Genomic DNA, 14,347 nt, shown 5'->3' with positions numbered 1-14,347 from the left:
TATTGACTAAATGTTTCTGTACACATCCAGTAAAATCGCTAACATTCAGCTCTCTCGTGTGGACTTGGAACACCTCTTGTAGGGATACTTTACAGCGATGTCATTCCACAAGGGTGGGTGAAACTTTCCCAAATCCAAAGTCTTTGTGTACAAGAACGCTGCGGCTCCGTAAAGGCCTCACGGGACGCTCGAAGTTAAGGATCGATTGATTTCATTTTTATTTCTTTAAAGGATATTGCTGAGTTTAAGGCCACTGACGCAGGTACCCTCCCGCGCCGCGCGGCCCCGCCCCGGAAGTGTCGGGGTACCCGCGGTGGCTCCGGTCGGGCCCCGGTTCCGGTGCCGTCGCCGCCATGGGGGGCAAGAACAAGCAGCGAACCAAGGGCAACCTGCGGGTGAGCGCGGCCCGCGGGGCCGGGCCCAGGGCTCGGGGGCTCGCGGTTCCGGCACTCCGGGTGCCCTGGGCGGAGGGTCGCGGACCGCCGGAGCCCGGCTCCCTCGGCGGGGCAGCGCGATCTTCGGGGCCGGTTGTGGTAGCTGGGGCTGGGCCTGAAGCCGCCTCTTGGCCTGAGTCGTGCTTTAGGGGAGCGTGACTGCTGCTGCTGTGGTATTTGTACGGAGACGGAGAGCAAAATCACCGCGGGTGTAGATTTAGCAAGGTGTCGGTGGTACATTCGGTGTGGTTTTCTGTGCAGAGTTTTAGAATACACTCTTGCCAAAAGGCCAGAGATGACGTGACATCTGCCCTATCACTCAGAATTGTGGGAGAAGTCTGGTGTTCAGGTTCCCTAATTCCTCTGTGGATTTAGGGAAGACTAGGGAATGCAAAGCAGCATATCTTTAACAGCTCACATGCAGAAAAGATTATTTAAACCCCACAAGCTCACAAAACTGCTGCTTCCATAAGGAAGTAAAAGGTATTTGCATGATGAGGTGTCCCAGAGGACATTTAAGCCTCAGTTAGTTTTGGGGTAGTCTTTCGAAAAGAGCGTGTAAACAAACCTGAGCCAATAATACAGTGGGCAAATGGGGTAAACTAGAAGTGGTGCTGAGCTCCAAAACACACACTGTCTGATGGTATTTATTATATTTGTTACATATGCATGCTTTTGCTACAATTCTCTAAATCATTTTTGGCCGCTTGGTTGCTGGGAGAATCCTTTATTTTGGCTGAGTGTTTTTGATGTTCAGAGAATTAAGGAGAATTCCCTGAGAGCTGTATTGGCCTGTATAAGAGCTAGGAAGCTGTATAAAAACTAGGAAAGCCAGAAATAGTGAAGGAGGATAAATAGTTTCTTAATAAATTGTTTATAGATTCTTAGTAAATTGTTTGCTTGCAGAAGGAATTTTCTGCTAGCAAAAATGCAATAAAAGCAATCATTTTCCATAAGTATTCATGCATTATGTGAAAAGAGAATTTTGATTCACAGAATCATCTAATAGACCCACAGAGTGATTTAGGTTGGAAGGGACCTTAAAGCTCATCCAGTCCCACCTCCTGCCAGGGGAAGGGACACCTTCTACTGGACCAGGTTATTCCAAGCCCTGTCCAACCTGGCCTTGAACACTTCCAGGGATGGGGCAGCCCCTGCTTTTCTGGGCAACCTGTGCTAGGGTTTCACCACCCTTATAGGCAAGAATTTCATGTGTAATCTAAACCTATTTTGTTTCAGTTTGAAGTCATTCCTCGTTGTATCACTACAGTTCCTGATGAAGACTTCTCTCCAGGTTCCTTGTAGGCTCTCTGCTGATACTGGAAGGATGTTCTGAGGGCTCCCTTGAGCCTTTTCTTTTCCAGGTTGAACAGCCCCAAGTCTCTCAGCCTGATCCTAAAGTGAAGAATAATTTTCTAGGTTTCTATGTTTAAAGCATAGGTGGACTCTTCTTTGAGAGACTTTATGTTAATTAGAAGGTCCATTATAAAATAAAATTAGGATCATATTTTTAAATGCGTAATGTGTGCAAAATAAAATTAAATGGATAATTGACTCCTGTCCCTTTTCTTTAGCCTTCTAGCAGTGGCCGAGCTGCAGAGCTCCTTGCCAAAGAACGTGGAACAGTGCCTGGGTTTATCGGCTTTGGGACATCTCAGAGTGATCTAGGATATGTTCCTGCAATTCAAGGAGCAGAAGAAGTAGACAGCCTTGTGGATGCTGATTTCCGAATGGTATTGCGAAAACTTTCTAAAAGGGATGTCACAACCAAGTTAAAAGTAGGTGTATCCTTTGCCCCCTGTAATTTGAGAATGATACCATTTTCTTAAGGGAGGAAGAGGAAATAACTAATTTCACTTTGGTGGATTTGCTAGAACTGCAATACAGATTACATCCTGGATAACACATAGCAAGGTCCATCATGCAATTATCTCTATAGATGCTCATTTGCAAGAAATTATTTGATTTTTGGAAAAGGAAGTTGCAGTTTCAGATACAAACTGGTAAATTACAGAATATATCTGCCTGACTTCTTAAGTCATGCCCTTGATATTTTAATTTTAGGCTATGCAAGAGTTTGGGACAATGTGCAAGGAAAGAGAAGCGGAAGTTGTTAAAGGTGTTCTTCCTTATTGGCCAAGAATTTATTGTAAAATTTCACTGGTAAGTATTGAAGTATTTAAATTAGAAACTTACCTATCTACTTCCTGTGACTACTTCTAAGGTGGTCTTTGTTTGTTTGTTTGTTTGACCTATCTACCTTTGTTGAAATTACTGACTTGTTTTAGGAGAAACATCAAGTTGAAGGAAAATACTGTTCGTTTTGTGGACAAATTTCAGTATTGGCAGTGGGTGGAATCTTGAACTGTTGATGTCTGGGATGTACTTCCTTGATAGGTCTATTAGACCTTTATGTTTAAAAGATGGTACTATATTTCTTAGGAAAAGTTCTTTTATGTGGATTCCAAAAAGGCTAGAGAGTCTGTTCAGTTAACATAATTATAAACTTTCTTGATCTAGGGCTGACCAGACTTAACATTAAAAAAATACCCCAAACCCAAATATGAAAAGACCATGTGTAGCTAGATTAGCAATAAGTTTCTTCATCTATTTATTGTATTTCCAAGCTGTCTAGAGTGGCTACTGTTGAAAACATGGTATGGAACAAAATTAATCACTATTCTTAACTATTAGAGGAATTCCTACTGTTTCTTTCTTGAGTCAAGAGTGTAAAAAATCATGATGTTGTAAACTCATTTGCAAATAAAGGATTGCAATGCACAGCTTATGGCAGTTCTAACTCAGAAGATGTCTTCAAGGCTTCCTGTTTCTCATGCCTCTTGTCTGTCTGTAAAATGTTTGTATAAATTGGAAAAAAAACCTGCTGTTTGGGATATCAGGAGAAAGTTACAATCTGAGTGTACAACAGTTGGGAATATGATGCTACTAAATTAGGACGCTCCCCATACCTTGGGATACCAAAACTTTTTTGTCATTGGTGTGTATTTTCAAATCTATGTTTCAAATCCAATTAATTGCAAACATGGCTTTTTAATCACCACTTTTGCTTTGAAGTACCTGAAATCAAAGGTACATTTCTAAAACCAATAAACCTTTCTCTTTTTTTCCTTCTTTTCTTTAACAGGATCATGATCGCCGTGTTCGAGAAGCAACTCAGCAATCTTTTGAGCAACTGATTCTTAAAGTCAAAAAACACTTAGCTCCTTACTTAAAAAGTATCATGGGTTACTGGCTGATTGCTCAGTGTGACACTTACTCCCCTGCTGCTTCTGCTGCAAAAGTAGCTTTTGAAAAAGCTTTTCCTTTGAGCAAACAACCTGAAGCCTTAGTATTCTGTAAGGATGAAATTCTTAATGTGAGTTTACTTTTGTATTTCTTTAAGGCTTTGTATATGTCAACTTCTGTTACAAGTTTAAAAATCATCCTTACCCCATCTGTGCTTCATGGTTAAATTTCTTTCTTGCCTGAAACTTTGCCCCTGTGAAGAGAATTGTTTGGGTTGGAAGGGACTTTTAAAAGGTCTTTGTGTTCCACCCCCTGCCATAGGCTGGGACACGTTCCACTAGACCTGGTTTCTCCAAGCCCTGTCCAACCCGGCCTTGAGCACTTCCAGGGATGGGACAGTCCCAGCTTCTGTGGGCAACTTATGCCAGTGCCTCATCACCCTCACAGGGAAGAATTTCTTCTGTAAGGAAATATAAAAAAGAAAAACAATAAGGAATGCAGAGAAAAAAATACATATTTTTTTTGGACTTGAGATGAGAATGACTGGAACCATTGGAAGGAATGAATTGTGAATTTCCTTGTGTGCATTCCTATGTAATGATGTTCAGTCAACACATAATGTTGCTGACAGATGGAATAATGATGCTGGAGTAGTTTAGCTATAGTGAAGAAGAATGCAGAATGCTGAGCAGTGTTTCAGCATCTACAAGTTTAATTCTGGCCATTATGCTTTTCTGTCAGATATGATACTCAATGGACCGAATTAAAAAAAGTTCAAAGATTGCATTGCCAGTCCATCATGTGCAAACCTAACTGATTTGATTTGCCTCATTTTGGCTTCTTTTTAGCAGGAGCACATTGGCATGGGGCTGCAATTTACTAAGTGTTAGGGAGACTCAATTCAGACAGTACCACAGGTACTGTGTTCACCCATGAGTCAAATTCTCTTCCAGCATGTTTACTAGCATGTCTAAAAATGTTAGAAAGACAGCTCAGAGGTTGTGAAACTTTATTGTAGGGCTTCTCTGAATAATGTGTGGACTATATTGTTCACATATAAGTATTAGATTTCTTTGTGTTTATATGCATGGCTTTTTCCCCCATAGGTACTTCAAGATCACCTTCTGAAGGAAACAGCTGATACACTTAGTGACCCTCAGTATGTTTGCCTGCTTAAATGGATATTTAATTCTTTAAATCTTGGTCTTTATTGGGTTCTCTGTACCTGGAAGTAGTGAATTTAGTTTTGTTTCAGGAGACAGAATAATTATTTGAATCCAGATCCCAGCAACTTTGATTGGGACTTAAGTGTTGCATACAAGTAGAGATACTATAAAAGAAAGGCCAAATTATATATATATATATATATATATATATATAATTATATAAAATATTAATATTATATTATTTATTATATAATTTATTATATAAAATCAGGCCTTGTTCTGCTAAATTACCAGCTAGCCCGTTACTTATTCTAAGTGCAGGTAGCTAAATTCCCATGTGAAAAATCATAAAAAATGAAGGCAGTTAATGCAACAGACTGTTATGTTAAGAGAACTGTTTGCACCTACAATAAACAAAAAATCTGTCTCTAAGGATCAGTGAACAAAATATGTAAACTAACCAAAATGAAGATATTTGACAGATGGACACCCTAGCCATTTACTGACAATTAAACTGAGTGTCAGTGTATTGTTAGCCAATTTGGTCTAACACAGTACCTTCTAATATTTCCTATTAATATGAGCTTTGTGAATAAAGAATTGGCTTTTTCTGCATGATAAAATTGAGTCCCAGCTGCTTATTACTACAACACTTAAATAAATGTTTTTGAAAGTGTTATCAGTTATCTAATTTTGTTTCAGCTCTTTTAAGAATATCATTTGTGAGTAGCTGGAAGATGAGATGACTTTTAACTTTTTTTCTAACACTTCATAGTGTAATTTAAAACCTCTGGAAAGTTTATGTATTTACATTCCTGGCACCTGAAATTAAAAAACGAACACAAAAAAAATGAAGGCAGTTTAGTTTAGACAAATTTGGGATGACTGCTGGTTTATTTGTGGTCCACTTTTAACTTTTTTGTTTGTTTTGCTTTCTGAGAACTGTACCAGAAGAAGAAAGGGAAGCCAAATTTTTCCGGATTCTGACGTGTTCCTTGTTAGCTTTAAAAAAGTTGCTCAGCACGTTGCCAAAGAAAGAGATGCATTCATTGGAGGAAAAGTTAATGTCACTTCTGTCCCAAAACAAATTTTGGAAATATAGCAAAAACAATGTATCACAGGTGACTTTTAAATTTCTTCTTTATTTTGCTTGGTTTTCGTTACAGGTAATACCCTTAACCTAAGGAAGTATTAATTACTTGTATTCTACAAGGATGCACTTGGTACTTCGCTTAGGTTTGAAACAGCCTTCAGGTTTCTAGGTAGATTCCAGAAAGGCTAAAGAAACTGTTCAGTTAACATAATTATAAATCTTTTTGATCTGGGACTAATATCTGACTGGACTTAATGTTAAAAAACCCGCCAAACTCAATATAGACAATATTACTTGAAAATTTATTAAGTAGGCTAAATTTTTATTTCCATATCATCATGATCTACTTTTTGGCAATCTGCCATCATTAAAATTCATGTAGAAGATACAAACTCTGTCAACTTAGAGCATGTATTCTTGGTGCTTTGGGGTTTTCATTTTTTAAACAGTTTTACTGGTCTTTAATCTGTACATAGAGTAATGAATTAATGCAATAGTATTTTGTTTAAAAGCTTTAAGTTGCTTTTGGGAAAAAATGCCTTTTGAGAAGTATATAAAAATACAACTTTTGACAGGCATTTCATTAGTAAACAAATTGCATTAAAATATTTGATAAGACTGTTTAATAACTACTTTGTTTTTCTTGGTTTTTAATAATATTTTAGCCTTTGTTAATGTGATAAAATACAGGCATGGTGTCTTGTAAACTTTTGTTGACTTTAAAAGGAATCTTATTAACTACATGTAGTGACAAATTCTGCTTTTCCTTCTGTGGCCTCTGTCAGGTTCGCTCAGCTTTCTTTGAGCTGATTTCTGCTTTTTGCCAGCACTTGCCTGAGGTGGTGAAAGCTGAAGCACCAAGAGTTTGTCCTGCTGTTCTTCTCAGCATTGATGACAGTGATGCAGTGGTGTGTCCTGCTCTTTGGGAAGCAGTGCTTTATACTATCACCACTATTGAGGTAATGTGAGATATTTTCATCAAATTTAACTTTTCACCAAGTGTTGTTCTCTGTGTAGAATTAGGAAGACAGGCTTGACTGGGTTTTCTTTATGGTTAATAACAGGAACTCCATAAGGGTACATCCTCCTTCTTTCAGTGTAACTTTCAAATCTGAAAATTAGAGTTGTTTTATAGATTTAATTTAATTAATCTGAAACCCTTTCATCCAATGTAGTTAGTAGTTAGTCAAATAATGCTTAAAACCTTTTTCTTTGTTAAAGACAGTTACAAAAAAGACCTGCAGTGCATTTTTGGTTAGTTTGTTTCCCCTTCAAATGTAAGGGTTCTGTAGCTTTTTTTTTTTGCTTTTTTTTTTTTGCTTTTTTTTTTTTTCCCCTTAATTTTAAGTGAAACACTGGCTTTGAATTTATTAGCAGGATGAGTTGTTGCCATAGACTGGGATGCTTTGAGGGTTTAACGCTGCAGCTCCCATTTGCAACTGCTGGAATGAACTGGAACAAGTTTTCTTGAAGAAAAACCCCTAAACGGTCTTTGTTCAGCTTGTTATAAATATAGGTATCTTGAACTATAATAGATATGATAATAAATAAAATAGATCAGATGACAAAAAAAATTAGGGAAGGGGAAGTGCCAAAGCAGTTTCTAACCATCAGAAAATTTTTGAAGAGAGTTTTGAAGTTAGTGATACTTCCAAACTCATTGGCTTGCCTTGATAATGAGAACTTAAAATTAAATACAGTATTAATTACAGTAGTGATTCCTATGAAGCATCATGAAAGTATGATTAAAGAGAAACCTTTAATTGCAGTTGCTGTTAAGAAAGGTCAATTGATTTTAAACAGTGCAGAAATAGTTTTATCATGTTAACTTCACAAGCCAAAATAGGGAGAAAGTGATTTTAAAGATACTGGCAAGTGGGTAACTTAACAGAATTTAAATTTCACCATGACATGTTTCAGCTATAATATGGGGATGTGGGTTAAATGGCTACCTTGGGGATTCTTCTGAGGCAACATATTGTTTAATTTATAGTAAGTGAATTTCTTTCTGTAGGACTGTTGGAGTCATGTAAATGCCAGAAAAGGAGTTCTGCCAAAGCTCTGGACAGTGCTTCGAGAAGGTGGGCGAGGATTAGCTACTGTTATCTACCCAAACCTCCTGCCCTTCATTAGCAAGGTGCCTCCTGACGTTGTGGAACCAAAGCTGGAATACTTCAGAGTTTTTTTCAGCTCTATAATTCAAGGGTATGGACCACAAATTTATTTATTTGGAATCAGTCTTTTTCACGTTTGGAAACAAAGAAACTAATCTTTAAGCATTTGAAGATAAATGAGATTATATTTTTAAAATTATTTTCAAAATCCAAAACTGGAATCAGTTCTTTGTGGCTGTTCTGTCATTTTAAACCTTCAGCTTTCCTTTTTATTTTACTATATCTTCCTTACATGAAGCATTCTTATCTTTCCTTGTCAAAGCTTTGTATTTATTCCATGACAAATTTGAATATGGAAAATTATTATAATTAAGAGTGACTCTTAGGAATCACGCTCTTCTCACCAGTGTGTAATTCTTACATAGGGGGATTAGCCTTGTGATAGTGATATTTCCTTTATGCACAAACTGTAATTATTGTTATACTCATTTTTAAAGAAACTGCTTGTACTTTGTGCCTTTAAAATACCTCAAAACTACCTTTCTATGAAATGTAATTTAAATGTGCACCTGTGCATTGCATACTCAAAAGCATATAGAAATTATTTTATGAAATACTGAAATTTAATTTATTTAAAAAATAAATAAAAAAACCAGTTCTCTACTGATGCTGGTGTGAAAATTAGCAGAGCTCTTGGAGAAGAGAGTTATGTAGGGGTTTGTTTGAAAAGTGTATAGAATTTTATTACACGTAGGAATGATTGTAATATTTCTGTGATCATTCGTGTGATATAATATTCATTAAAAAGCAAAGAAATTGCAGGTTTTCTGGCTCAGAACTGGGGAGACTGTCTTTAAGTGGCTTTCTTTTTTTTCCTCTTTTTTTTTTTCTTCCTCTTATTTTTTTTCCTGTAATGACAAAAAGTCACACTCTCTGAACTTCTGTGGTATGTGTGGAAAATTGCAAAAGAGTTTTGACAGCCAACTGGAACAGGAGACAGTGTGCTAGGCTGTATATGGTTTCTCTGTTTATATAGATCTGTTTTTTCTGAAGCTAAGACTGAATGAAGAATTTCATTGATATAGATTCTGTTAAATTCTTGGGTTTATCAACTTTCTAAATTGACTTTATTTTGATCTGATTCCTGTAAATGAATCTGTGATCCTGTATTCTCATACTGGTGTCTGGATCAGAACAAGCTAATTCAGGGTACATTGATAACATTCATACTGGGTTTCTTGAAAACTGGGTTACTTGGTTTCTTCTGTGTCTTCTCACAGGTTGTCAAATGAGAGGACAATAGCCAGTCCTTCAGAAAGTTCAGCAATTATAACTGCATTTATGGAGTGTCTGTGCTTTGCTGTACTACAGAAAGGAGAAGACCAAAGCCAAATTCATCAAATGCTTATATGTGACCAGGTATTAATCAGAAATACTGAATATTGTTGTGTGTACATTTAATAAGTCAAAATTAAAGAGGAATGGGAATTTTAGGTGAGGATTTACTTCTCTGTTGAGAGTTTCCCTAGATTTTATGGAAAAAAACCATACAGAATTGTCAAGGCTGGAAAAGACAAGATCATCCAGTCTTGCTGTAGCGCAGCCACCACTAAATTCACGTCCAGACCATGTCCCCAAGACCCTCATTGAGATGTCTCTTAAGCACTTCAAGAGCTGGTGACTCCACCAACTCCCTGGGCAACTTATTCCAATATCTGACCACATTTCCATTGATTTTTTTTTTCAATACCTGGTCTGAATTTTCCCTGCTGCAATTTAAGGCCATTCCTTTCACTTGAGACAAGGCAGAAGAGACCCACCTCCACCTCCTTTCAGGGAGTTGTAGAGAGCAAGGTGTAACAAAAGTAAAGGTACTGAATTTAGGTTTTTTTTTCTTCCTATGAAATCATCCTTCTTACTGTGCAATTAAAGTTATATTTAAGGGGGGAAAAAGTGCCTCCCATCCTGTATGTTTTTATAAAATGTTCAAACATAAATAATTCTGATATTTGCAGAGTTGTTTCCAGAATGTTTTTCAGGATTATATAATTTCTTGGCATTATAAAGAATAAAATTATTTTGTAAATTGGATCACTGTTCTTTAATACATCTTTTTTGTCTTTATAGTTGATTCCTTTTGTCAGTGCTGTACTTAAAGACCCCAAGTTACAAAGTGGACCATTGTTTTATCAAACAGCTGAAATGCTGAGTTCCTGGGAAGCTAAAGCAGAACTCTCCAATGATGATGGCACAGATGAAGTTTTCCAGAAACTGTTGTCAGATTTTTGGGGCCATCTTTTAAAAATGTGTATACTTCATGTTGATAGGTTGGATGCTGACAGGAAATTACTGTTTGCCATATCTGGTATGCTAGAAATTCTTCATAATCCGAAGAGTGCTATGAAACCAAGCAATAGAAAATCTCTAAAAATCAGATTTACAGATGAGGATGAATTTGGAAGGAACACTGAGAGTCGAAAGTTCATGGAAATTAGAAATGGTGACTCTGAAATTCAGGCTGACTTGCAGCAAACGTCACATCTAAGGAAAGAACCTCTAGAGAACTTAGTCTGCAACCTGGCTGAGCTGAGCATTGTGTATGTCAATGAACAGAAGTCAGAACAGCATTTGAACTTTCTCTCTGCCCTTCTCAACACTTTTTCCTCAAACAGAGTTTTCCAAGTACTTTTAGAGCAGGGAAATAATGTAAGTCCTGCTCAAGCTGAATCCCAAAATGAAGTAAAAGCTCATAACCGAAGTCCATCTGTACAATTTCTGTATCTGAATTTAATAACCTGGCTGAAAGAAGACTGGAGAAAAGACACCCATTTCCTGGTTGATATTTTATACAGTGTACTTCATTGTTGCAACAATAATGATGAAAGGAAAGTCATTCTGGATGATTTAGTAAAGGTATGACTTGTACATGATATTGTTAATTTTTATCAGAGTCTTTATTGTGGGCTGTGGTTCACTAATAATCTTATTTTGGCACTGTTGCATGGATGATAATTCTACATGAATTTGGGTTAAGTTCAGCATAAGGAAGATAGTTTTTGGAAAGCTGGACATGATAGTGTTGGGGTGAAAAGTTCTGTCTTTTTCTGTATGGTCTAAATCATTTTAAAAAAGTATCATCAGAATTTCTCTCCTCTTGGTTCTTTATACAGTGTACTTTAATAGTAGTCATTGGTAGCCTTTTGTATAAATACAGTCCCTTACTGAATTTCGTGGGAAAGAAAGATTTGCAAGACAAAAATGATACAATCAATAACTTTGTTACTGAATTTTATCAGCTTCTACTTATGCCTACAGAACAGATAAAATGGCATTAATTCTTCCTATTCAGCAAAGATTTTTTATTAAATATTGGGGAATTCTGTTTTTCTTTTCAGATGGATCTTAAGTGGGTTATTTTTCTCCAGATAATTCAAAAGGTAAAGATTAAGATTTTTTTTTGTTCTTGTTATGCGTAATTTTTAATAATTCTCTGATGTTAGCTTTGAGACTCATATGTGTTTGTAGTGGTAATTTCCATAGTTTGAAAATCTTACAGTCTTAGAGTTGTGTTTGATTTAAATGCACTTAAATCTGGGGACAGTCTTAAAAATGAAATGATGATGCCAAAACAAAAAAATCTTTGTCCTGTCTGTTTTCGGTCAGTTTGCTTTGTGAGCCAGAGGGATTCCTGATTTGTGGATCATCTATTCTAAGCTAGACAGAATGGAGCTGGGGATTAGACCAATAATTAAAATTATTATTTATATCATCATCCTTACAAGGTGCTTATAAGGGAAAGGTAGTATTCAATTTTTTCCACTGAATATCGACAAACTGACATTTAAGTAATTGCATGGGATGAAATAGGAAGTGTATGATGAATTTTTGGACAAGAACTCATAACACTTGACTTACGGTCTGGTACATAGACCACAGGATCTTCCCTCACATATGCTGTGTATATTAGGAATACTGAGTTTTTGTGATTTTTTTAACTTACAGTGGCTCATCAGCAAAATAAAGTTTTTGTGACCTTCTCTTTCTTCTTAAAGAAATTCAGGTGCTGTAAACGGTTTTTATGTTGTAAATAGATTTTATTTCAGCCAACTTGGTCATCCAGAAGTTATTTTTCTAACTCCAGTGTAGGAATTTCCAGGGCTCTATAGTTGGAGGAGAAACATAAGGAAGCATTTTCAGAAGGTGACTTGTTTCACTCTGCAATAGAGATCTGACCCAGCTATAAGTTGCGGTCTCTGACAAAAAGAAAGTTGGGGGGTGTTGTTGCAGATGTAAAATCTGAAGGCTTTTTATGGCAGATGATGTAATTCTCACTGTATGTGCAAGTTTGACATACTAATCTTATGCTTAGTAATAAAAGTTAATAGTTAATAACGGGTTACACAGAGAAGCTGTGGCTGCCCCAGTCCTGGAAGTATTCAAGGCCAGGTTGGATGGGTTTTGGAGCAGCCTGGTTTGCTGGGAGGTATCCCTGCCCATGGCAGGGGGTTGGTACTTAAATTGGAACTTGGAAGATGATCTTTATGGTCCCTTCCAACCCAAACCATTCTATTATTCTATACCCTCAAAAGATTCCTGGAATGTTTTTCTTGTGATCCAGGCATGCTCAGGCACAACGAAACTTTCCTTAGTCTCTGACTGGCTGAAAGGAGACACGCTTGGAGAAAGACTGGTAATGCTGGCGGATGATCTGTGTCACCTGGGCTTAAAACCTAGAGCAGCCTCATCAGGATCAGCCTCTTCAGAAAGGTGGACCCTTCTGAGCTTGGTGTTGTCACAGCACGTTAAAAGTGGTGAGCATATATAATCCTTGGAGTTCATGAAGTGTAAATGCTGCACTTACCCTTTGCATAAGATTGAAAGAATTTTGGATCTTCCAGAATACTTCATCTAGAACATGTAGGCTTTCTCCTGGTAGTTTATTGTTGATTGGTTGGTTTTTGTTGGGGTTTTTGTTTCTTAGTTTTGGGCTTTTTTTATACTTAAGCCAGTTTACTACATACTATTTAATTTTGTAAACACTAACTTGCAGCAGTAGCTGCCATTTTTTTGGTCCACATTGCTAAACAAGGGCAATGTTCAAAGAGAAGATTCAGATTTGCAAGTTTTGAAAACTTGAGGAAAATTTAAGTAAGCTTGATCTATCAGCTGGTGTGCTGTAAAATAATATGATTTTTTAAATCATACCATGTGAAATTTACCTTCAAAACTGGAATACCAAATCAATTGTTATGGACCTATGTGTGTTTTAGTAATGCTTTGTTACAGGATCTTTGAATTTTTTTCAGCCATTTCCATTTATTTTTATGTCTTAAAAACTCTGTATGTGCTCTTATGCTGTATATGTATTCTGCTTTTTTTATTAATAGCTATTATTCATAGCATCCTATTTAATTTGTTAATATCATCCTGTTTAATTTGTTTGCAATTTTAGTATCTTATATAGACTTCCAGGGGAGTTCATTTTTCTTCATGTTTTCCATGTAAACTCAACATTTGCTTTGATCCCTGTGGTGACATAGTTCAGTGTCAGTGGATGCTGTGCACATTCATAGTGCTTCCAAGTTTCAAAGATACACACAGGCAGCTCACTGTGGTGCATGTTCTTAGACAAGGCATCCTGAAGGTGTCCTAAGATTGTTTTTTCTGTTACTGGAACTTCTGATGTAAAGGACCTTGTTTTTTCTGTTACTGGAACTTCTGATGTAAAGGACCATCCGGAAAACCTCTTTCTCCAGAGAGAGTTCAACAAATGTGCTTGTGAGTGTGTGATGTTCTAGGGCTAATTGTCCAGTCACTTTGCTTTTTGACTCTAGAGCCAGAGGCACTCCTGAGCTCATTTTCTGCTGGGTGGTGGGTGACCTGTTTTTAAATCATATTGATTGAAGCCTGAGAGATTTTGATGAGCTATGATGGTTCTTGACTTAGTCATTAAAACCAAAGTAGAGTATGTCGACTTTCAAAAGGATTTTTTTAATGAGATCTCCTACCTAAGTTTCTTAAGCAAATTGTCTTGGAGAGAATAGGAGAGCCTTTCATGGATCAGTAGCCTAGGATGAAAGGAATTAAAGGGGAAAAAGAATAAATAGTGAAAGGAAGATAATTGTTGCTGAAACTTCACAGATCCATAGCAGTGTGTTGTGATACTGAATACTGAATACTGATACAGAAGATTACAAAAGAAATCCAAAGTAGTAAATACTACAAGTATACATGGGAAGAACACAATTGTAACTGTATCAATTCAATGACAGACTCTGACCTGTTAAAACTCAA

At 36.9% G+C, this 14,347-nt stretch overlaps 1 protein-coding gene across 2 annotated transcripts in view; it reads left to right on the top strand.

Annotated features, from left to right (window-relative positions):
- The first annotated feature begins 352 nt into the window (after positions 1–352).
- Positions 353–14,347, top strand: part of LTN1 (listerin E3 ubiquitin protein ligase 1) — a 31,702-nt gene continuing 17,707 nt past the window's right edge. The window contains exons 1-12 of one of the 2 annotated variants that reach the window (XM_066572044.1): positions 353–395; positions 2,009–2,212; positions 2,499–2,597; positions 3,580–3,810; positions 4,787–4,839; positions 5,787–5,967; positions 6,725–6,898; positions 7,954–8,144; positions 9,334–9,472; positions 10,181–10,966; positions 11,449–11,490; positions 12,672–12,864. In XM_066572044.1, coding sequence (XP_066428141.1) covers positions 354–395; positions 2,009–2,212; positions 2,499–2,597; positions 3,580–3,810; positions 4,787–4,839; positions 5,787–5,967; positions 6,725–6,898; positions 7,954–8,144; positions 9,334–9,472; positions 10,181–10,966; positions 11,449–11,490; positions 12,672–12,864 — 2,335 coding nt within the window. In that variant the 5' untranslated portion in view covers position 353. The remainder of the gene's footprint in view (positions 396–2,008; positions 2,213–2,498; positions 2,598–3,579; positions 3,811–4,786; positions 4,840–5,786; positions 5,968–6,724; positions 6,899–7,953; positions 8,145–9,333; positions 9,473–10,180; positions 10,967–11,448; positions 11,491–12,671; positions 12,865–14,347) is intronic. The other variant, XM_066572045.1, reaches the window with a different exon arrangement.

This window comes from Molothrus aeneus, chromosome 2 (assembly GCF_037042795.1).
Source record: "Molothrus aeneus isolate 106 chromosome 2, BPBGC_Maene_1.0, whole genome shotgun sequence".
Lineage (NCBI taxonomy): Eukaryota > Metazoa > Chordata > Aves > Passeriformes > Icteridae > Molothrus > Molothrus aeneus.
This window is presented reverse-complemented; position numbering and strand designations above follow the sequence as displayed.